Here is a 25,952-nt window from a genome sequence, read left to right as displayed (position 1 = left end):
ACGGTATTTGTTTTTCTCTTTCTGACTTACTTCACTGTGTATGACAGACTCTAGGTCCATCCACCTCACTACAAATAACTCAATTTCATTTCTTTTTATGGCTAAGTAATATTCCCTTGTATATATGTGCCACATCTTCTTTATCCATTCATCTGTTGATGGACACTTAGGTTGCTTCTATGTACTGGCTATTGTAAATAGAGCTGCAATGAACATTTTGGTACATGACTCTTTTTGAATTATGGTTTCCTCAGGGTATATGCCCAGTAGTGGGATTGCTGGGTCGTATGGTAGTTCTATTTTTGGTTTTTAAGGAACCTCCATACTGTTCTCCATAGTGGCTGTATCAATTTACATTCCCACCAACAGTGCAAAAGGGCTCCCTTTTCTCCACACCCTCTCCAGCATTTATTGTTTGTAGATTTTTTGATGATGGCCATTCTGACCGGTGGGAGATGATATCTCATTGTAGTTTTGATTTTCATTTCTCTAATGATTAATGATGTTGAGCATTCTTTCATGTGTTTGTTGGCAATCTGTATATCATCTTTAGAGAAATGCTTATTTAGGTCTTCTGCCCATTTTTGGATTGGGTTGTTTGATTTTTTGATATTGAGCTCCATGAGCTGCTTGTAAATTTTGGAGATTAATCCTTTGTCAGTTGCTTCATTTGCAAATATTTTCTCCCATTCTAAGGGTTGTCTTTTGGTCTTGTTTATGGTTTCCTTTGCTGTGCAAAAGCTTTGAAGTTTCATTAGGTCCCATTTGTTTATTTTTTTTTTTATTTCCATTACTCTAGGAGGTGGGTCAAAAAGGATCTTGGTGTGATTTATGTCATAGAGTGTTCTGCCTATGTTTTCCTCTAAGTGTTTGATAATGTCTCGCCTTACATTTACGTCTTTAATCCATTTTGAGTTTATTTTTGTGTATGGTGTTAGGGAGTGTTCTAATTTCATTCTTTTACCTGTAGCTGTCCAGTTTTCCCAGCACCACTTATTGAAGAGGGTGTCTTTCCTCCACTGTATATTCTTGCCTCCTTTATCAAAGATAAGGTGATCATGTGTGCGTGGGTTTATCTCTGGGCTTTCTATCCTGTTCCATTGATCTATCTTTCTGTTTTTGTGCCAGTACCATACTGTCTTGATTACTGTAGCTTTGCAGTATAGTCTGAAGTCTGGGAGCCTGATTCCTCCAGCTCCATTTTTCTTTCCCAAGATTACTTTGTCTATTCAGGGTCTTTTGTGTTTCCACAAAAATTGTGAAATGTTTTGCTCTAGTTCTGTGAAAAATGACATTGGTAGTTTGATAGGGATTGCATTGAATCTGTAGATTGCTTTGGGTAGTATAGACATTTTCACAATTTTGATTCTTCCAATCCAATAACATGGTATATCTCTCCAACTGTTTGCACCATCTTTAATTTCTTTCATCAGTGTCTTATAATTTTCTGCATACAGGTCTTTTGTCTCCTTAGGTAGGTTTATTCCTAGATATTTTAATCTTTTTTGTTGCCGTGGTAAATGGGAGTGTTTTCTTAATTTCACTTTCAGATTTTTCATTTTCAGTGTATACAAATGCAAGAGATTTCTGTGCATTAATTTTGTATCCTGCAACTTTACCAAATTCATTGATTAGCTCTAGTAGTTTTCTGGTGGCATCTTTAGGATTCTCTATGTATAGTACCGTGTCATCTGCAAACAGTGACAGCTTTACTTCTTCTCTTCTGATTTGGATTCCTTTTATTTCTTTTTCTTCTCTGACTGCTTTGGCTAAAACTTCCAAAACTATGTTGAATAACAATGGTGAGAATGGGCAACCTTGTCTTGTTCCTGATCTTAGTGGAAATGGTTTCAGTTTTTCACCATTGAGGACGATGTTGGCTGTGGGTTTGTCATATATGGCCTTTGTTATGTTGAGGTAATTTCCCTCTATGCCTACTTTCTGGAGGGTTTTTATCATAAATGGGTGTTGAATTTTGTTGAAAGCTTTCTCTGCATCTATTGAGATGATCATATGGTTTTTCTCCTTCAATTTGTTAATATGGTGTATCACACTGATTGATTTGCATATATTGAAGAATCCTTGCATTCTTGGAATAAACCTCCCTTGATCATGGTGTATGATCCTTTTAATGTGCTGTTGGATTCTGTTTGCTAGTATTTTGTTGAGGATTTTTGCATCTATGTTCATCAGTGATATTGGCCTGTAGTTTTCTTTCTTTGTGACATCTTTCTCTGGTTTTGGTATCAGGGTGATGGTGGCCTCGTAGAATGAGTTTGGGAGTGTTCCTCCCTCTGCTATATTTTGGAAGAGTTTGAGAAGGATAGGTGTTAGCTCTTCTCTAAATGTTTGATAGAATTCGCCTGTGAAGCCATTTGGTCCTGGGCTTTTGTTTGTTGGAAGATTTTTAATCACAGTTTCAATTTCAGTGCTTTTGATTGGTCTCTTCATATTTTCTGTTTCTTCCTGGTTCAGTCTCCAAAGGTTGTGCATTTCTAAGAATTTGTCCATTTCTTCCAGGTTGTCCATTTTATTGGCATATAGTTGCTTGTAGTAATCTCTCATGATCCTTTGTATTTCTGCAGTGTCAGTTGTTACTTCTCCTTTTTCTTTTCTAATTCTATTGCCATGAATTTTTTTTAATACTACCGTAAAAGCCACTTGAGACTTCAAACTTCCTCACATTTAAAAGTGCAGTGTAAATTTTTCATTGGAACTCTCTAAGAATTTAAGGTCTGTAGGTCAGATTTTTTTGATAGGAAAAATTTTCAAATGACTTGGCATATAGTTATTGTAGTACTGCTTATACAGTATACTCAGCCCTAAATATATCCTAATATTTAATGAGACTACTCTAGCAGATTAAAATTCTGCAATGGGAAATAATTCCAGGTAGTTAATGGGAAACATAAATATAATTACCTAAGATTCCCACTGTTTGGTCTCATAATTTCTGGCTGTCAGGATTAGACAACATGAAGGCTTGCCCTATAACTCTAAGATGGTTGCTGTATATTTTCATTTACCCTCATCCCAAGAGCTATAGGCAGTCAAAGGACTGCCTTTGTATCTAACATACAAAATACATGTATACTGGCCCTTTAAATGTTTGTCCCTTGAGGGTTAGTTTAAATCAATTCAAAATCATACACCAAATCTCTAATCCCATTTCTCTTTCGGATTCTTAAAAGAATCGTGCTGTCCTTCTTATTGGATAATCCCACCAATTTTGTGGCCAAGGCTTCTCAGAAACTAGTTTTTAAATTTAGAGCTTTGAATAATAAGAATACAACAGAATTCCTGGGAGAATTACAACATCCTCTGGAGAATTTCTGTGATATAAACATCCATAATTTATCCACTTAACAAAATATTTAGCAGAAGAAAATCAAAGATAAATTCAGGAAGGAATAAGAGGATGAAATCCAGACACCGAGTATGTTTTACAGTAAATTGATGAGCTGTAATCACAAAGCTGTACTTTTTGTTAGAATTGCAGATGTTATTTTCATTAACCTTCCATCTTGTCATGTCTAAATCATGCAAAGGGGCAATTAAAAAACCTTTTGTGGCACAGATGTCAAGTGGAATTAAAACAAGGAAGGATACCTTCTGGAAAAAACATAAAAACTATTGTAAAATGAACCTTTATACTTCAAATCAGCTAAAGCCAGAAATACATTAATTATACATTCTTGAAGCATAAAATTTGTAGAATATCTTTTCTTTCATAGATTTTCTTATTAACTTCATTTTGACTTAAGCCATTCACTGAAGTTGCAATTTCCTCAAAATTGCACACATTCTATTATAATCCATGATAGTCTGTGTGTTTATATAAAACATACGTAGCCAAATGTGGCAACATATTTTAAAACTTTATTAATTTAACATTTGTTCTTCAAATCATCTTTTGTATTTATATTATATACATATTCAAAATGTCAAATGCATAAATGTAGATTATATGCATTTATGTTTCAAAGCTTCATCAGATTTATATTCTGCAATTAATATTAAATAGTATCCTCCTTTATTTCCTAAGCTCTTCTATTCACACACATGAAACAACCATGAAACCTTTCTAGTTGAAATATTGTGATTTTTCTGAACTTCATGTTAATTGGAAAAGCCCTGCACACATGTAGTAACATAATCGTCTGATTCCCTGTCTGAACCATCTAAGATGTAAGCCAGATAGCCATATTCATTTGAACAAATACAATGTAAATTCTCTTGGCTCTTCTGTCCTAAGAATATAAATGAAAGTTCTCTAGAACTGAGATTCTATCTTCTCCTTCCATTCAAACCCCTCTGTCATTACCTCCCCTGGTATCAGGCCTACCATAATGTTCCATATCAAGAAATAGGGCAATTGGGCCTCCCTGATGGCACAGTGGTTGAGAGTCCTCCTGCCGATGCAAGGGACACGGGTTCGTGCCCCGGTCTGGGAAGATCCCACATGCCGCGGAGCGGCAGCTGGGCCCGTGAGCCATGGCCACTGAGCCTGCGCGTCCCGGGCCTGTGCTCCGCAACGGGAGAGGCCACAACAGCGAGAGGCCCGCGTACCGCAAAATAAAAACAAGAAATAGGGCAATTAATCTTAACAAGTGAATTAATTTAATGAACCTAAAACATTTGTTTCAACCTCACAACACCAATGAAACAAATTGTGTCAAGATACAGAGTTGTGACATAAATTCTCATCTAGCCACTAGCTGTGTGAGCTTGGATATTTCATGTACCTCTCTGATCCTCACATTTTCATCTTTAAAAAAAAGTTAAGGTTAACTAAACAGTTCCTTCCTCTGACATTTCGTCCTTCTACTCTTATGGCTTAATGAAAATTGTATTTCTTAAATTCAAGAAAGTAATAGTGAAGTAATATTAATAGTAGTAGCTAACATTTATTGATCATTTACAGTGTTCCAGGCCTTGTCCTAAGCAGTTAACATATATTAACTCATTTAATCTTTAATAAACTTTCTAAAATAATTTGCTTTCTGATCTTTCAGAATCCTTTCGGTAATTTGAAGCCATTCCCAGGCAGTCCCTAGTTGTGGTCTTTTAAATAAGCCTCTTGAGATGCACCCAGGTTCTGGCTTAGAGCCAAAACATTTCTGGGGACTAGAATTACAGGTAGAGTCCTAATGTTTATTTGACACAGTGGTCTAATTTATCAACCTGCTTATTTCCTTCTGGGAAATCAACTCTTTGTGTTTCCAACTATATAACTATCATTTGTACTTACAAAGCATGACAACTAAAAGCCAATGCTTTAAAGCAATATTAAAAGCTAATTTATACAAGGAATCTCCCTAGCTTGAATCAGAACCTGGACTGTGGGTCTGAACATCTTGAAGCCTTGTTTCTTGGAAACAGACCCAGATTCCAGGACAGAATTAATCAAGCTATGCTCTTTCTCTGCTCTTTCCTCTGTGCCTCAGAAAACTAGGGTTAATTGAAGCCTCTAGGAAATACCTGATCCTCGTGGATTTCCTGCTACCTTTATGAGCCCTCTACCTTGATCCCCTTCAGGATCCCCTTTCCAGTTCTTCTCCTGCCAGTTTTCCTGTTCCCTCCCCTCAATGCATTGGTATCCTTGTTCTTTAGTTCAGCCATCAGGCTAGCGTCTGCTTTCTGCCATCCTCTAGCAAAAAGGATTGGGCCCTGTTTCACCTTTCCCTCCCTCACTTCAGACAAATTTACCTAGATGCCCAGGTCAACAGCAAACACTGTCTTTAAGTTCTATTCTACACATCCAAAGCCATGGCTCCATCCTGCTCCCCTAGTTAGATTTCCCTTCTTTCACAATGCTCCCTTTTAAACATATTCTCTGATAATTCTCTCAGCATTCCATGTGGTAAACACCAAAGTGTGGTAAAAACCTAACTTCTGTTTCTAATGCTGCCGCCCTGACCTCCTTCCTGAACTCCAGTCTCTTATTTCTAAATATATGTGCAACATTTTCCTTGCATGTGTCGTCAGTACCACAAACTCCGTTGTCTTCCCAACTAAGCCTGCTGCTCCTCCAAGGTTTCCATTTTCTGTTAATGGCATCACAGTTTGATTCTTGTTTGTTTTCATACCCTTGTCCAATCAGATGCCAAATCTATTGATTCTACCCTAAAAGTTTTCTCCTTTTTATTTCCTCTCAAGTCTCATTGCCCAGGCAGATAGTCTGACTTAGTCTTTCTACTTTTGAGATAGTTCACATGTAACTACAACAACACAATTAAGCCAGAGTTAAAACTATAAGAATGAGAGATTTAGCATTTTGGTAGATCCAAATTTAGGACTAAATGTTATTTTTACCAGTACTAGAATAAGTTAAATTAAACCTGTTAGGAATCTGAATGAGAATCACAGCTTTTGCAAACACTGTAACGAAAAAAATTATGGTAGGAGGTGATATAGCAACAATTTTAAAGGGAAAATGTTGATTATTTTATCATGATGAATGAAATATCAGTTCAAATCACTAGAAACAATTGCAGTGTTATTATGTCAGTAAAGTATTGAGAGAAATAGTAAGAATATTATGGTATCAGATGACTCAGCCCTAGCTTAGCTGTGTGACCTTAGTCATGTTGCTTGGCCTCTCTGAGGTGTAGCTCTTTCATTTATAAAATAACAAGATGAATCTAGATCACACAGAAATTAATTCATTTCTGGATGGGATTGAGAACCACTGCTATAAATAATGAATATATTTGCATTCAACAATGAGGGAAATAAAAATTATCTTTTTAATATAAAGACATGTAAATTAAGGACTTTTCAGTGGATCAAAATAAGATCTAACTATACTATACTATATGGTTTGCATGAGTGAAACATTTGACCGTGTTGATGGGTTTATATCAGTGATTATGCAACAAAAAGGCAGTGGTCCTATGAACACTTCCGAACCATCTCAACTAAGTTCCTGCAAACAAATCAGAACAACAACAAAACAACTATCATATTTCAAATGTATCTGTCTGTTAGTGACCAGTATATCTCTGTGATTAGCACAGTGACTAGAACTATACTAGGACAGTCCTAAGTAGGATATACTAGATACTTGATAAATATTTGTTGAATTAATAAATTGAGTTGAAGCTGGGTGAAATTAGTTGTTCCCATAATTGCAATTCTGCTGTGAATTTTAAAAACACATGACTTGGTTGCTCAATACTCCCTTGAATTTTATTGTTAGAAACAATGATAATGTGATAAACAAGTATCTTACATTGATTGCCCTGTTTTATTTGTGTGTTTACAGGCAAATGGACATAGTTTTGTACATATGGAACATGAAAAAGCTGTATTACTACTGAAGAGTTTCCAGAACACAGTAGACCTAGTTATTCAACGTGAGCTTACTGTCTAAATATTTTTTATAAATAGTGAAGATACGTCTAGCCAGACCTAATGTTCAAAAATAAATTTATACATAGAAACAAATTTTGCCAATTGCTGGACCAATGGCAAACATTAGTGCCAAATGTATAATACTATATGTTAGCACTGGTCATCCTTAAAAATGTTAACTATATAAATATGATGTTCATGTGGTTATGTATTATTTTAACTGTCAGCCTCTGGCTGTGCATTGGTGCAGTTTTGGTTTTGGTTTTGTTTTTTTTTTTTAATCAAATAAGTTTCTTCTTGAAGTGGATTTCATATAATTTCGGAGCACGGAAGCACACACAAGCTCTTTACGAATTCTGCTCTCCATCAGAAACACTGCCTCAAAGTTGTATATGACTTTATATAGAAAATACAAATATAAAGAATTGTAATTCCCATAAAATATTTCTAGCACAAGGTACATGTTGGCATATATACAAAAAGAATATAGAGAAAAAACAATATTTTCATAAACTAAACATCTCGGATTGAGAAAGAAAATATATCTTAAAATAAGACTTTACTATATTGAATCTTTTTCAATAAAAATTACAAGATAATGCCTTATGAAAGCAACTGTACATATGGTATAAAGTGTTTATATTTGGTTCCATATTCATTTGCTAAATTCTCATAACACAGAGTGAAATATTTCATAAATTAGCCATTAATCTCTGCGACCTGAATAAAAATAGGACAAACTAATTTGTTCAATGCCTTTAGCTAATTACAAAACATGCAGAGTTAAGAAACAGACTAAAGGTCATTGTAGATAAATCTTTTTCACCCCAAATGTAAGCAGTGAATGATGGGTGGCAGGAAAGGTGTTGCTTTATTTCCTTCAAGTTTATGTTGATTATAAACTGTAGCCCCTGTGATTTCTTTACTTGTAAATGTGGAATTTATTTGTGTGTTGCTTTATCCAATTTGCTACTTTTAAATCATTTAAAATGAGTTTGGGGTATTGATAAAATTTATCATTAAGAAAGACTATTGTTAGAAAGTTATGGTGGGTGATAAAAAACTTTGGTAATTAAATATGAAACTTCAAATATAAGTTCTCAGAGCCTTGGTCTACCTGTATTATTAATTTCTGTGCCTGTTTTTGAGGGCAGAAATAGAGAAAATACCTTTTTTCCCCCAAAGTTTCAAAGTATATACAATTCTAAATTGTCTCACTGAAAACAAAGATTAGCATAATTAGTATAGAATTCGTTATGTTTACATTGGAAATGTTTTTCTCTATAAATGATCAAAATTCATTTTATAATCCTTTAAAATATTTCTTTTATATATTAGTCATTAATTTGATTAAAATATTAGTTTGAAATTCCAGAATAATTTCCCAGAGTTGGTTATATGCATTCTCTCTCATATTTTCACATAGCTCTCTTTTTTAAAATATATATAATGGATTTACTTTACATGCTAGTGTTCCAAGTATTTTGTTAGAATTTTCACAAGTGTCACATATTGATGTCACCAAAGCTCTGAGAGTAATATTTGTAAGTTACTGTTTTATGGGGACATTGAAAATATTGTATTTTTGTAGGGTCTATTAAAATGAGTGTCACTTATTAGAAGTACAGTGGTATTTTTTTGGCAATAGAATTTGTCACTTGAAGGCAAATGATACTTCACTTTATAGATGAGGCACTAATTTTGATGTTGCTTTATGTCAGAGTGACATTATACTATGATTTTGTAGGCTTTGACATTTAGCAAATGATTAAATGATTGGCCTCTTTAATATGCTTCCCAGAAGTAACTTTTAAATGCATTTTAATATATTGACAGTTTCTGATGAGAAATGTCTTTCAGAGCCTAATTTTTTCTTTGTCAAAACCTCACACCAAACCACCATATCCAGCCACTGGATAGTCAAGATAGAGGCCCTCACTGACCTCGCAAGATCACTTAAAGGAAAAACAAACCCATGGGAGTAGTTCAGTGGCAATGAAGCACCTCCAATCATCCCATTAGTTTTGTTTAATCTTTTATGGGAGAGGTGGGAGAAGAGCCAGATAAAGGACCTCCCAAGTCTTTTTTCTTATGTCAGGTTTCCACATCAAACCCAGGGCTTCAGGAGATGCTTCTGAGGCCAAGCTGAGAGGCTCATAATCCTAGTAAACACCTCTACACTCCTAATGTGACAACATTGTCTTGGGCCATGCTTTAATCCTTCCTGTTCTCAGGAAATGAGGAAAAGAGAAAAGGGATCCCTGACCAACTGGAAAAGAAATCTGATGTGCCAAAGCACCTCATTGTCAATTGTACTGCCATGCTGCATACTGAAAAAAGGCAGGTAATATTGAAAAGAGGTATTTTTTTTTTTTAGGTGGACTGAAAAAAATCACTGATCACTTACAGGGGAAAAAAGTCTAATTGATTCCATGGGTGACCAAAACCAATAATACACTGATTTCTGAGTATTGCCTTTTTCGGATAATTGGCTTTACTTTCTGAAATTATTGTCTGGTTTATGTTAACAAAAACAAACAAACAAAAGTTAAGGGTGTGCCTTTAAAAAAAAGAAAAAACAACAACCACAAAAAAGGAGTGGAATTCATGATGACTCCAATAGACTCACCTTGGTCTTTGATTTTTATTGGAATCTTTCTGCTGAGGAAGCTGTCCTGTACCTAACAGAGGGGTATGAGAAAAATCAGAGGTGGAATAAGCACTAAAAATTATTATTAGAATTGCTGCAGATTTTGCAAGCCAAATTGGCATTAGTGGACAGTTTTTAAAACTATTTACATGGCTTATCATACATTGTCACAAAAGCTCTATTATGATAATTCCAGCCTGCCAGACAACACAAGCTACCTAAACAAACATAACAATTTTAAAGTAAAAGGGTACTTTTGACAAGGCATTTTGAAAGTCAATATAACATACAAATATGTATATCATGCTGATTTATTGTTCATTGAAATCTATAAAATATATGTGTTCCAGTTAATAAGAATTGTAATTACATAGATGTCAAACAGCCCTGGTTGTTTTGGGGCCTTATGTTGGATTGTGTTTTGGGGATGGAAAGCAGTTTTAAAGAGAGGGTGACAAATCAGCATTAATTTATTCTTAATCTTAAAGATGATTACACATATATCACTAATATAATTACTTTCTAAAAGTAGGACTGAAATACCTTTTACTGGGAGAGCTAAAGAGAGGGAATATTCAAAGGGAGGAAGGCTTTGAAGAAATTAGTCTTATATATTCATATATTAGGTGAAAAGTATCTGAATTTGCCAAAATAATTGATGAAGCCAGAAAAACATTTTACTTTTATTCATAAAATTGATTTAATATCTCCACCACAATTTAAAGCTTTGGAAAATATAGTGTGTTTGCCAACTTGTCTTTCCATTGGCTTTTAATGCTGTCCTCAGTAAATTTCTGCCCCTCACTGGCACACAGATCAAGAAGGTGTATTCTGACGAATACCCTCTTATCAAAGGGCAATACAACATAACCAGATAAAAAGCCACGTTGGCATAAGACCACCACTGTAAATCTTTGGTAAATTCAATCAGACAACATATTCGACTGATTCCTGATATACTGACCAAACAGCAGGTTTATTGAAATACTGGGTCAGTAAAAAGTTATGCAAATAATGAAACCTAATAAGTTAAGAAGATGAGTCCTTCATGTAGTATCAAGAAAAGTAGGGCTGAGTGTCTAGTAAAGTTCCTCTCACAGAAATGCTAAATCATTCTGAGGCTTAATAAAATGTTCAGACACTGGGTTGGTGATGTGCCCTCTCTTATGGTTGTAGTTACCTGATCATCTGGGAATTGGGGGGAAATCATCAGATTCAAAATCACTTGCATGAACTTTTTCCTTAGCAATACACCTTCCATTAAGAAAAGCATCCTGACTTGGCCCAGAGTATTTCCCCCATTGCTCAGCAAAACCATCCCCCAAGTGTACATTATAGCAAGAAAATAGAATGTGGGCTGTGGAAAAATAAATGTGCACCAAAGAAAGCATGTAGGGCAATATTATAGGAGATCCTGTGTATCAGCTCTCCTATGCAATCTTTCAGCTTCATTCGATCTAAACTATTCAGAGAATATTTTTTGAAACACCCCACTGTCTAAAACTAAGGCAGATACAATCAAATTTTCTAGTTATATTCTGAACGTTCTGGGGGGCATTTGTGTTTCTAGTATGCAAAACTGACCTCTCTTCCTCACTGCTGCTGCTGCTGTACATCCATTCCTTCAACTCCCCATGATGTTCCAAAGGCAGTAAATGACTTCTTCTATCCTGCTGACACAAGAATAAGAGGCCCCCTTAGAGTTCTGTTTGGAGACCCCTGAGTATCAGCTAATGGTTCCAGCTCCCAGTTTGGGAGGAACTTTCTTGGGTGATCAAGGAACTTGGAATAGTAGCATTAACAAAGGCTCAAAGGTGAAAGCACTTATGTGTCTGACAACATCAAACAAAGCTTGTATACAAGCGTGAAGGTGGCAATGCCTTAGTCGAACTGTTTCCACTTCTGTTTTTAAAATGTTGAACTTTACGGTATTGAGGACTCTCTCTGAGGCTCCCAGCTGATTGTTATGGGGACAGGTTGCAATCGTCTTCACCTTTGACACTGTCTGCAAGAGAATGGTTTGGAAACACTATCCTGTGAGGGTATAAATTGTACAACTTTTACTTTGGAGAATTCTGAGATTTCTGATAAATGGAGGGGGAAAGTCCACTCTAAGTTTTGATTAAAAAGAGTAAATGAAAACCTAGGAATATTGAAGCCTTTGGGCTTTTAACTATGTGATTATCATAATCTTCCCTGAGAGCAGTTCCATGGGAAGTAAAGAGAGGAAAATAATTCACTGGCTCCAACTTTATAAGCATTACTTTATCTGGTAGTGTTTCCCCTGTTGGATTTTGCTGTGTTAACAGTCAGCTCATGCTTTGTAACAACCCATTGAGCACTGAACAAGATAAGAAGTGGACCTGGATGTAAGGCAGGCACAAATGAGAAGTGTATCTCTTCAGCCACACAAATATCTCCCCAAATTAGCCTGGGCTGCAAAACTCACTTTTTTTGCCTAATTTTGTTTTTGTTAATAGCAGCACTTCAGAGTGGAAGATTGTGAAATTCAAGCAGTGTTTATGTAGAAAGCACTGAAATCCTGTGACTCTTGAGGTTGTAGGCCTTGCCCTTTTTTTGGGGAGGGGGGAGGGAGATTTTAAAGTGTTTCATTCTTTAAGCTAGCATAATTTTCAACGTGTGTAGGAAAGGTGGTTGAGAAAAAAAGTTAAATGAATCATCCAACCTTTCTCTACTTTTGAAAATACAAATATTTTTTTCTTAAAACTATCACTGTTGCACAAACACAAATTGTATTATTTGTGCCAGTTTTTTTTCCTGCTTTAAAATAACATGATGAGTAAGCAGCCTACAAATAGTCAAGTATCTCTGTACCTAGAGTAAAATATCTTAGTACAGAGACTTATTTTCATCACCAATCTCCACAATTCCTCCATAGGAAAACAGTTACTGTAGCTGAATCTCAGATGCCTAAGGTATGTCATTCATAAATTCAAAACATTTGGGGACATTTTATTGAAGAATATAACAAAAACATTAAATGCAATGTTAATAAATATTCGTTGAGCATCTACTACATACCAGGCACTGCAAGGGCTGTAACATGGTGTCCTCTGCACAGAAATCTCACAATTAAGTGGAAAGATGAGAAAACTTCCAGATCAAAGACAATGCAAGGCCATATGGTGAGTTCCTTTGTCCCTGCCCTCAGCCCATGTATTGCAAAAGGAAGCAGCATCTTTATCTAGTCAAATCTCTTTTGGGTTTGAGCATGGTTTCTCCATTTGGAGCTACAGATAGGTCTCCCCACTGGGTCCTATGGCCTTTGGGAGGCCATATGAATGTTTTCCAAGACTTAGGACAATATTTGACAGGCTAGAAGTGGCAAGAGTAGATGCCTTACTGGACAAGATAAATAGCAGCTTCAAATCTGTGAAAGAGAATTTTGCCAAATTATTCTCTCCAAAGAAGAGAGAGACTATTAGAAAAAATGATGTCCCTCAACCTGACTCAGCACTGTGTCTATATGCCTCTGACATGATGGAGGAAAGAGATAGAAGTCAGTATTTTAAAAGGCTTGGCATGTTTGATTGAAGAGATTCTTCTATGTTGAATGCCCCCAAAGAGTCCCTCCTATGACCACTGCCTCTTATAGACTGTCAGGAAGCATGTGAGTCCATAGGGTCGGATATTAGAGTGACCCCCTCAGAAATGCAATGAGTTGAATATTCATTCAGCTGGCTGCACTTCATGTTTATTTACTTCAGTTCCTTCAGTGTGGTGAAGAGTATTTTCACTGTGCGCTGTTCAGCCCAGCCCATGAAAATACTGTTTGCATGAGGTAGGATCACACATATTCACATATCATAGACATCTATTTATTCTTCCAAGGAAAGTCTGATTACCTGAATCTAGGAATTGCTTGTTTTTCTTCACCCAATCTATACATACTCAGTGTTTTAGACACCTAAAAATCCTTCCTTTCACTGAGTACTTTCTAATCTCAACCTTTGCCCATAATGATCCCTCTACTGGAATGTCTTCCTCCCCCCATTCTCTTTCTACATTATCAAAATTATATGCAGCCTTCAGGGTCCAGCTCAAACATTACCACCATGAAACTTTCCCTAATCTTAATTGGAAGAAATTTCTCTCCCTCATGTTAATACCATCATATTATTTTTTGTATGCTTTACAGTACTTACCACATTCTATCAACAGTCATAGAGGTTTGACATATATTTGCTCTTTCCTCTCCTATCACCTGTGTGCTCCTTGAGAGGACCAGACAATACTTAAAAGAGGCATTCTAGACAGAATAGCTTTGAGAGGGCACATCTGGTTTTCTTTAGTATGTATCCTTAGTGCCTGTCATAGTGTCAGATGCATTGTAGGTGCTCAATAAATATTTGTACAATGATTAAGTGGATGATAGGCCTGGCACATAAACACATTTAATAAATACTGAATTAACAGGAAGTTGATGTTCAATTTACATAATAAATTTAAACCATGAAACTTTCATTTTCTCAGTTCATTCCTAATTTTTCTTTCTTCAATTCTCCCTTTTAACCCAATCCTCCTCTCCTCCTTAGCATTTCTTCTAAGACCTTTTAGGTTACTGTGCTGTGTTTCAACAGCTGTATTTAATTTCCCTTTTATGTGTTCTAAGGACCTTAACACTGTCCAAAAAGTTTAAGAAATGGCTTTTGTTCACTGAATTGGAGTACATCATATCTATCCTTTTGATTTGTTTGGGTCTTCTTTTCTTCGAAGGAGTCATGCAGATTGATGCCAGAAATCTCTCAGAGAAATGAGTGCATAAGGTTGAACTTTTAGTGCCATGGTCTTGGTCTTACAGGCAGCTTAGAGATAATTAAGCCCAGTTCCCTCATTTTACCGGAGGCCCGAGGCCTGGAGAGGTGAAGCAACGCTGTCAACTAAGGAGACCATTTAGTGCCATGGTCTTGGTCTTACAGGCAGCTTAGAGATAATTAAGCCCAGTTCCCTCATTTTACCAGAGGCCCGAGGCCTGGAGAGGTGAAGCAACGTTGTCAACTAAGCAACGCTGTCAACTAAGTACATCGTTAGATCTGGTTTTAGGTCCATACTTAAGGTTCTTCCACCTGTACACTGTGACTTGGTAGATTACTTTGCCAAGGCTATATTTAAAATTTGGAGATGTGGGCAATAGTAAAGGAAGTTGTGATAGGGATGGGGCTAGGGAAATGTAGTTAGAAGAGGGAATCCCCAATCCTATTTTAGCTCTAAAATTAATGAAACCACTGCCTCATGCTGCCTGTTCTAGAATAAGAAAAGTCTGTCCACAGGCCTTTGGCCATAGTTCAGCATAACAATATTTTCACACTGCATTTTGGATCATTTCATGGACAGATTCCACCATATTCATCCTTAAAGTGAAATGTCATACACTCCAGCCAGAATTCTCAGGCCACTGCAAAAGCTTTAAAATTAACATGATGAACTATTTACATAGATCACAGAAAATTTGGTTACCTTGATAAAACCGCACGCCCCCTCCCAAACTTTTATAGAGGTCAAAATCTGGCCTATTGATCTCAAAGTAGAAAGAAAACTATTTCTACTGCCATTGGTATTGGCTTTATTAGATACATTGCCTTCATTAGAGGCAAAAATAATATAATTCAGTCCCTGAAAAAAAAAAAAAAAAACAAAGTGTCTAAGGGAGAAGAACACTAGGTTGGTAACCTCCTAACCAGAGGAAACCATATGTTTCATCCCAATAAGACCCTCTGTTTAAATTACTGGATTCAAGTCTAGCATATCAATAGTATCCTCGTACGTAGAAGGACCGATCCATACTTTTTAGGAACATGTCTGCAGTTTGGAAGAGCTGCCACAAGATGGAGCCCTTATATCTATATTATATATCTAAGTCAGCAAGTCTGTAGCTTGGATGACCACACGCTCTGGACAGTCCATTTTTATACCTGTTGTACTGATATAACTGTTCATAAAAAATATTAATAAACTGTTGATAAAACTTTTAACACCCCTTTCCATACTCTTTTGAGAGAATTAATTTGAAATAAAGCTCTAAATTTAAACAATACTAGAAAAACAATTAAAAGCTTTGAGTTTATTTTAAGCAGTTTCTATAATTTTTGACTAAACCTCTCAGTTGTATCAACCACCTAGTACCCAATCACAGAGAGAGACTGCTCTCTCTCTCTCAGCCTCAGGTGAATGTGTGATTTAAAATTCTGATGTTCCATTTGTTCAGTTTAATTATGACATCTGCCAGTTTAATCGTTCTCTAATTAGCTTCAGTTTTCCAAATATTTTGTGCCTTATCTGCCATTATTTTAATGAGTTTCCTTCAAATATGCTCATTCCAAATATGTGGGAAGATATTTGCCACAAATTATTTAAAATATGTATTTTTAAATGAGCTCTCCAAAACTTAAACATCAGGAATTAAGTGTGCCTAGCATATAGCCTTGACTATATAGTTCTAACACTAGTCCACATCTGAATATGTGTATATCTGTATACAGCTTTATTTCTAGCTGACATCAGGCAGTAACAAGTTATCTAGCATAAACTCCTAATTTTTCATTTTATCTATGTGCATAAATAATTAGCCTAATATTATAATCAGATTTTACTTTATTGTAAAGTGAATATGGAATGTATTTCAAACTATGTCTCATAAAGTGATAATCAGAGTCAAGGGGTAGTTTAAAATGTCCCCCAACCTCCCTTCTTTCAGTCAGAATGTCTGGGTATTGGCACAGAGCCCAGAGCAGCTCTGGTGACCTGTGGCCTCAAGCTATTTTGGTTCCTAGGCATTTGGAACTTCAGGGCCTCTACTGGCTACAGCATTGTTTTAAAAAACCAAAATTTTCTGTTTACCTCTTCTAAGCTAATTATACCCTCACTCTCAGAGCTCAGCCATCATCCTTGTTTGAGCCTCCCCTTTACTAATTCCACCAAGGCCTACTTATTCATGGTGTTTCTCTGCCAATCATTTAATCTTTGCTTCTTTTAAACCCAAGCAAAAGTAGAAAGAAAACACAGTGTTCTTTCCCGAAGACTAGGTAAAGCTATTTAAATCCTCTGGTGTTTTCCTCCAAAGGAAACAGTTTCCTCTGGCCACATGATCACCCACTACTAACACAGTATGTTCTTAGCAAATTCAGTCAACCTTCTTTGGCGGTTGGTGCTTTATAACTTCTCTATGACCTCAAATGTGCCAATTTTAGGGCACCATCTTGGGTTTGCTTACAAAGTACGCTTCTTCTCTTTTCAGAAGAGAAAAATATTTTCTAAACAAACATGGCCACACATTCTAAAGCAAATATAGAAGGTGTCCACCATGGTTTCATTCTTTTGAATACAGCTTTTGGCTTGCTTTATTTGCCTTATTTTCTATTTCATCATCTTTTTCATCCCTTCTCAGACTTCCAAAAGCTTTACATGATAGGTTTGGTTGTAGAATCTGGAACTAAATATTAGAATGTAAATTGGGAAGAATTTGTACTGAGAATGAGAGAAGAGTTACTTGAAAGCTATTTCTATACTCCAATAGTGGTTTTTTGTTTGTTTCTTTGTCTATTAATGCTTGTGGTACTGGACTATCTCTAGATTTTTGGTATCAACTAGTACCTAAAGTATTATTTTTTATCATGTATGAAGAGTCTTAATTTTGTATTCCTGGGAGCAATTTCTAGGTCAGTGCTTTCCATTCAGCAGCCAGCTTAGTTCCCACAAGTACTGAGATATCGATCCCCTCAGAGCACAGGGGCTTGTAACTTATTGCTTTCACTTGGGGCTTGGAGCGGCCTTATTTATTTTACACACCTATACCCCATTATTCAGAACAAACACGATCGTTTTCTATCTGTGCCATGATGTAAAGAGGTTGGGAAGCTCTGTTTTTAGGTACAACAAATGAGAAAACCACCAAGGTTGGGTTGGGGTGTGGAGCCCTAAGCAGCTGAGGGAAGAAGAAAGCTGTGAGGAACCATTGCTTAAAATGCCTGCATTCCTTTGCAACACTCCTTGCATGCCTCCCCCCTCCCAACAGAATGCTGATTATCCAGTTGTGTCACCTCCCTGTAAAGTAAGTGAATGATGGACATATTCAAGACTCCACTTACTTCTAGTGTTGTTCATTAAGCCAGAAATCACCTGTAAAAGAAAAGGTTGTTAAGTCGTGGGCAAGTCTCAATCTCCAAATTTGATTTTTCCTTTATTTTATCATTATGTTCCTGACTTGTAACATTTTACTTGCTGTCCTTCTGTTTGTTTTAAATTATCCATCTTTTATAGCAAGTCTTTGGACATAAATCTTCAGCCTTACTTGTGGTGTCATTCAACTTAGCAATAAGTATTTTGCACTTAATGTGCAAAATACTTATTGCTAAGTTGTGATCAAGACAGATTCTCTAGCAGGCCATCACTCTGTGTTCTTTATAAAACCATGAATGTTGCTAGCAAATGTTACAAATCTGTTTGTGACCATTTCTCAGAAAAATTCAAACTCAAGACTCTCTCTCTCTCTCTCTCATACACACACACACACACACACACACACACACACAATATCGGGTACTATTTTTTTTAGGTTTTCACATATTTCCCCAAAATGATAGTTACTATCCCGGTGACCTGGGGACCTAGATCATCATAAACTACTGAAGGGTAAGGGACTATGTCTTCTTTTCTTTTTAAACTTTCCATAAATATGCCCGGCACATTCACCTACACTCCCACAACAATATACACTCATATTTAGAATATTCATCCAGACCTGTATGTAAGTTTGAATAGATCTATAGCTTGGAGAGGTGGTTAAGTAATTCCCTCCTAAGTCTTCCTCTGAACTATCCTAAGATTTGTCCTGTAGCCAATCTATGTGTTTATCCTTTAAGAAAAACTATCAGTGATTAAAACAATTTATCTTTTTCTTCCTGTGCATTCAATTTAATAAACATTTAATGAGCAAAAGATTTTGAGAACAGAGGGAAATATAAATATAAATAAGCCATGGTCCCTCCCCTCAAGAAACACAATCTAATGGAGAGACAGACACATAAAAAGTCTAATAAATGCTACTGTGTAGGTACAAAATATAAGGGGAGAACAGTGTATTATCACTTTCTGTCTCATAATAAAATGGCAAATGCTTCCTTTCAGCTTTATTAAGTTTTTCTAATGTGGATGAGGAATCTTTTTCTATTCCCTTAGGAAGGCAGGCTTCTATCCCTCATATATGTTCTTTTCCAAAAAGGACAAAGTTTCAGGCGACAGTGAGAATGTAAATCTCTGCAGTATGGTCTAGAACAAATCATATCTGGGAGGGATGGTCACTAAGCTAGCTAAATTCTCGCTTTCCTCTTTCATCTGTCTTTGTCCTTCCTAGGGGCTGCCCCTTAGGAGTCAAAGTCAGAAATCAAGGGCATCTCTTCCTTCCTGGAGGGAGGGCACCAAAGCCTGATAACAAAGGCCTACTGTTCCACTTGAAGAGATTGATCTCAGGAAAGGAGAGAACAGAACAGTTAACCTTTAGCATCTCTTGAAATCTTTGCTTTAAAATAATTTGTATTTTAAACACCTTAACAAATGTACATAGTTTTAGTGGACTTGCATATTCTAAATACTTATGTACCTATATATAAGGAAAAGATCACACTCTTGACTATTAATAAACACCCTCATGTTAGGAAGATGCTTTCTTTGTGTTTAAGAACAGAAGAGGACCCATTAGAGTTCAGTTAAAAATGCAACTTGAGCAGTACCTATGATAAAATTTTCTAGAAAGTAGAAAACTAAAGAGTGCCTAGAACTATGCAGATACAGACCAACTCTCACACATACCATTTAGATGGACAGCTGAAATACCTATGTGGCCAATCCCCGCACCCTTCTCTAAGTGTTGACCGTTGCAGCTGCCCTGGCAACATCTCTTAAGCACTAAGAAGTGGAAGCCATCTAAATTCCCACAAGTTATTCTGAAGGAGATTCTGAAGAGAAATAGCAGATATGGTTTTATACGCAACAAAACCCCTGAGTTTTTACTTGCTCTTTGAGGTTAAAATCAAGGATTGTCAAACTCAGGTTAGGATTAGCCTAGAGATGGGACAGCAACTGTATAACAAAGGGGGCTTCAAAAAGTATATGAGTTTAACCATGGTCTGGAAAATTAGCTGCCATTTGGTGATGAAGCGGTGGGTTTAACCTTGAAGCAATTTAGTGTCTTTGTGCGGCAACTTAGAAAATGGGAGTTTATTAAAACTATTTGCAATGGACTGTGTAGCACGCTTGAGTTTGAAAATGAGATCATGCTTCTTAAATTCTTAATCAGAGGGATTCTGACCTACAGATATCACTTTGGGCATATTTCTTAAGATCAAGTTTGAAAGGTATTGAAAAAAGCCCAGTATCTACATATATATGTATGGTCAGTGGTCAGTTTGAGAGGCCTTTTTTTTTTTTTTTTTTGCTCTGTTAAATTGAACTGTTTATTTAGTCAACACCTCACCTTAATCCAGAAAGGACAGCTATCGAGTGTGATGCCTCCCCCTTTTGTTTTAAGTTTTTTAATAAAAATTACATATATTTAAGGTGTACAACATGATTTGATATACAAATACATAGTGAAATGATAACTACAGTCGATCTATTTAACATCTCATCCCCTTACATAGTTACCATTTTGTGTGTGGTGAGAGCATCTGAAATCTACTCTTTTAACAAATTTCCAGTATTCAATACAATATTGTTAACTATAGTCATCATGCATATTAGATCTCTAGACCTATTCATCATATGCCTTCCATGCAGAGATCATCATTCCACTCAGCTTTTTTGATTTCCAAATACTTGTGGTAGCTGAAAGCAATAAATGTCCTAATATTGGCAAGACTGGCTATTTGTGAACTATATGCTGAACTGTATGATAAACTAGAAAACTATGTAAAAGTTATGTCTGTAACTCTTTATGGTACATGATACAGCAGGGAATCACACAACCTCAAAAAAATTGAGAAGGGAAATCAATTGTTTAAAAAAATGAAGGAATCAAATTTAAATTCTCAATATATCATGAGATGTGTTATAACTGTTTCAAATTCTTGTCTGAAGAATGAAGGGATGTTGTAGAACTATTAAATATATTAGTGTCAGGTGGCCTCTTGACCTGGTGGAGAGCTCAAGTTTGTCCAAAGTATGATCTACCAGTGAGAGAATTAGTATTAAAAAAAAAAATCACAGAAAAAGATAATCATTCTTTAGTTTAAGGCAGACCATTTAGTCTTCCTCCAAGCATCTGCTGCCTGATTTTAGAGATAAAAGAAATTAAAAGAAGCAGTCTCTTATTTATCATATGTCAAATTCAAAGGCATTACTGCTTGTGAAGACCCTATTATATTTTATTTGCCTATTTCAGAAAGAGATCTGCTGAACTGTCCTTAGTGCTTCATGTAGCTTTAAAGATTAGTCCTGCATCAGGTCATTCTAAAGGCTTCCTACTCTCAGAAACATAGATGTCTCAAATCCTGAAACTCACTGAAATATTGATATAAGAAGTTATTTTAGCATAAGCAAGAACACTGTACTCAAATTTCTGTTTATTATCAAGTTTGCCTCCAAACTCTGCAGGTAGTAGAAAATAAGGTGTTTTACTGCATTTCAGAACTCTGTATGCACTCTTGGAAAAACAGAAATGTAATGGGCTTCTAGCATTTCAAGAACTCACTGTTAAGACTGTCAAAGGATTCAGTAAGGAATTCTAACTAGAACAACAAGTCACTAGTGAGAAAGAAAAAAGCATCTCTAGTGAAATCTATGGCCAGTGGACTTTAAACCACACAAACAGCGTATTTTATTCAGACCATTTGAAGTTAGACATACCCCAAAGACAACTATACAATAATGGCTTGTCTCCTACTTCCTGGGTGATGTTGCTTTTAGCTTTTAATTGTTAGGAGGGTGGATCAGGTGAAGGGTTTCACTACTACTTGAAAACTAGCTCTCCAGGAAGGGTGAAATCAAGTCCTCTATAGTGTGACCTTCCCTCATCTCCTCAGGGGAATTACATTTAAATATGGGCCAAAGGCTGGTCACAGGAAATGAGGCATTAATCATAGGATTTCAGAAAGTAGCCTTTTGGGAAGCTAGAGGACAGGACAGGTGTCTCCCTGGAGCCTCCAAAAAGTGCAATATGTAGGTCTGCTTTCTCAGATTAGGCTGAAACTCCCAAGTCCTTGTTACAAATTGTCTTGGAATCCTCATCTGGTTTGATCAGTTTATTATCCACTCCAGAATAACAAAGGAGGGTACACAAGAGTACTTGCATCAGGTAAAGTGAAATAATTGTTTCCTTAAGAAAACTAATTTAAATTCTAGGTTAATTAGCTGCCTTGTTGGGGGGAGGGGGGAGAGGGACCACAGATTTGAAAGCTGTGTCTTTTTGGTTTTTGTTTTTTAATATTTGGGAAGATTTTCAAGCAATAACATATTAGGTATGCTATACTCTTGTCAGGTAGTGTGTGTTGGCTTTGGAAAGGTGAGAATTGTTACAGCAGGCTGCTTTCATTTATCAAGCTAAGCATGGACATGCCTTTTGAAGGGCACCTTTGATCATATGGTTAATTTAACATTTGGGCTGAAGAGCTCAACATCACCAGAGATGGATCTGAATTTTACAGAGTCCCCCTTATCCAAACTACAGCACGCTTACTGCTTTCTTCCTGCATTCCCCAGATAGCCTCCAGGACCAGAGACCAGCACGTCATTTTGTCCATTTTCATTGGTCTGGCCACACAAGGAACATCCTGTTTAAATCTCAAGTGCTCAAATTGCCATGTTGAAACCAACTATCAATTTTCTCCACATTTAATTCTCAGCTTCTTGTCATTTTTTCATTTTTCTGCATTGGTTCCCATGGTAACAAGTCTGTTGGCAGAGAAAGTGTGACTCTGCTTTTAGCCTTCTGCACAATACAAAATCCTTCCAGTGACCCTCAGGCAAGTGTCATACAAAAAGGCAGCACGAGTACACTTCCCTAGGTTAATGCCTCTAATCTCTTACACTACCACATGCACTTCCCACCCTATTCCCCAAACCAGGCCTGCTGACCCCAGAGAGGAAAGTCAGCATTCAAGGACACTGTCCAGAATCCCTTCACCTGTCCATACAAGTACTGAAAGGGCCAAGGCCCTATATCCAACTACAGAGGCAAGCAAGGATTGAACCTTTGGGTTCAGATGGCTTCCTGTTCTGTCAGTGACTTACCTGACATAAATGCATAATTAATGACAATGTCATCTGGGGGCAGATGGAGAAGCAACTTGCCCTCATTTTTCTATAAAATTTTCTCAGTATGCATCTGAGATGTATACAGCCCAGGAGATAAGTATGTCTTGAATTATCCTTAAATCAGTGTCTAGTGATAAGACAGTAGGGACACTTAAACAGATTTTTTTTCCTAATAAGTAAAGGGGTACGTGAGAGCGGGCCAGGGAGTCATCCCAGAAAACTGAGCTCCTGAAGAGGAAGAGATAAAGATTTAGTTAAGTGAAGAAGACATTGTACCTTGTGGCTGAATGTGAACCATGGAGCTTCAGTCGGCACAATTCCAGGGTTTAAGTATGGAAATCTAAGGAAATGAAATAAAATGAAAGCTAAGGAAATGGGTGTGTAGGGAAAGGAGTTTTTAAGAGTGAATCATCTGCAGAAAGGGAGCCTGCAAATAAGAATGGCTTTATGCAGACTTTGGCCCAACTCTATCCACAAAATATTTTTCCAAGTAATGTTTATTACATATTTTCTTTTGAATTTTAGAATTCCTTTGTGGCTTGACATTGTTATATGCCTAGCAACCCCAAATCTCCTATGTCCTCAATATTTAGAAAAAAGCAGGAACTGTTCATCAGAAATTAAACAGTCCTCATATTTGAATGTGCTTTTAACTTTTTTCTTTTAGAAAAGTTAATGAATTCAGGGGAATGAAAATAGATGTTAGAAATTGAAATATAGGTATCTAAGCTATAGTTAAGAAAACTGTAAATGATTTCTTTTTTTGTTGGGTCTTAAAAAATATGTGATGCTTATCCACACTGAGTTGTAAAGTTAGCAGATTATATTGTATAAAGGTATTTTTGGCCCTTTAGAAATTATTTTCCTACATTAAGAAATGTTTTCTTATATTAAAAACTTTTTATTGTGACTCAGGTTTTATGTCTCTGTATAGACATACATAGGTGTTTTTCTTTGCACACTTGTTTTGCACATGTAAAGTAATGAGGTTAAATAATGCCCAGGTATGCAGGTCAACTGACCTTTATGATAGCTAGATTAGTGAAAGTATTTGATGAATGGGAAAAAAAAAAAAATCACATTATATTTCTTTGTATCTTTCTCTCCCTAATCCCCTTCCCTTATTTAGTCAGGAGATCTTATGTAATTTTTTGAATAGTCCACAGGAAAACCAAGATGAAACTCTCAGGCAGATAGAACATAAAGCAGTTCCCATATTTGCTATGGTAATTTATTTTCAGAATGTACTGCTAAAATAAATGTTATTTTCAATACTTGCAGTCTTTCCACTCAGAGGACTCTTATTGGTCTTGAATGTGGAAAGGCATCTGTTCAGGGCAGAAAGGAATGTTTTATGTTAATTTTTACTCTAGAAAATTTGGTTTTAGCTTTGATGACACCTAGTGTCAATGGAATGCAATAAATGTTTAATACTGCTTTATGGTGTTTAGGCATTTCCCTTTAACATCCTCAACTACGTTTTCCTCCTCAAAAATGCAAGCCTTAGTATTCACGAGAAAGATAATTGATAGATAAACCAGATATTTTTGTGTCAAGAGCCAATCAAGTTTCTCTCTGTACTCAGTGTATAGAAGGGACTAAAGGAAGCTTAAGGACAATGACACTGTCTTCATATGAAAGAGGAATTTTTTCCTAGTTGAAACATCAGAGGTAAAAATCTACTGAATTCTGTTTGTAAATTTCAAACACCATCAAAAACAACCTTGCAAAAAGTAAGGTTTGCAGGTACTGTATTTTCATTTTTCCCACCTTATAACCAGCCAAGGGCATGACCCCACCCAGCTGTATATAAGTAAACCATAAATACGAACTATGGCCTCTTTTGATTCAGAGAAGAAATATTAAATTAGCAACAGCAATTCTAAACAAAGATAGTGATTAAATTTTAATTGGTTTGTTAAGAATTAAAAAGAAACTAGATACTATGTTTTTAGGATTTTTAAGTATCCATGAAAATTCTCTCATTCCTAAACTATTTGATAATTGATTTCTTTTGACCTGTTATTTTGGGGCATAATCCTTTTATTACTGTATAATGAAGCTCTAATTCCACCTATTTATATTAATATTTTTCCATATGCTAAACACATGCACACACACACACAAATTTTCCATTTTTCATTTGAGGTCATATAATTCAGTTAGTGAAATATTTCACTCTTCTGTAAGTTTAAAAAAAAATCCTAAGCAGTGATGCAACATTGGGCCACTATTTCAGTAAAATGAAGACAGTCTCTAGACTCATATTCTTTTATGACATCTGACTTCTCTACCATATGTGCAGCTAAACAGTGACATCTTAAGGCCAAGTAACTAGAGCTCCTTTAGCCAGAGAAAGAACTTGAATTGGGATCTGTTTTCAAAGAAATTCCATTATATTATCAAGTAATTTTCAAGTTTACAATTTGCAATTGGTAGATCTTTGTAAGTGCTTCTTTATTTATGACTTCTTTTGCAGTCTTTGTGAACATTTTAATGTGCACTAGAGTAAACACTAACATTTTACAGACATACTGTATATTAATGCATGCATTTCACTGCATAGTTTATTGACACTACCCTTGTAAAGCTTTTATGGAAGAAACAACAAGCCACAGCGGTATAGCAAAAGAGGCTTAATCTTTATAAATTGGGGCCTTTTCTGTCTCTTTGCTAGCTT

The 25,952-nt window shown here is 36.1% G+C and overlaps 1 protein-coding gene across 5 annotated transcripts in view; it reads left to right on the top strand.

Annotated features, from left to right (window-relative positions):
- LRRC7 (leucine rich repeat containing 7) overlaps nucleotides 1-14,901 on the top strand; it is a 502,831-nt gene extending 487,930 nt beyond the window's left edge. For 4 of the 5 annotated variants that reach the window (XM_049699435.1, XM_033407473.2, XM_004280746.4 and 1 more), the window contains one exon: nucleotides 7,268-14,901. In XM_049699435.1, coding sequence (XP_049555392.1) covers nucleotides 7,268-7,375 — 108 coding nt within the window. In that variant the 3' untranslated portion in view covers nucleotides 7,376-14,901. The remainder of the gene's footprint in view (nucleotides 1-7,267) is intronic. The other variant, XM_033407476.2, reaches the window with a different exon arrangement.
- Nucleotides 14,902-25,952: the final 11,051 nt, after the last annotated feature.

The sequence above is a fragment of the Orcinus orca genome, chromosome 1 (genome assembly GCF_937001465.1).
Source record: "Orcinus orca chromosome 1, mOrcOrc1.1, whole genome shotgun sequence".
Classification (NCBI taxonomy): domain Eukaryota; kingdom Metazoa; phylum Chordata; class Mammalia; order Artiodactyla; family Delphinidae; genus Orcinus; species Orcinus orca.
This window is presented reverse-complemented; position numbering and strand designations above follow the sequence as displayed.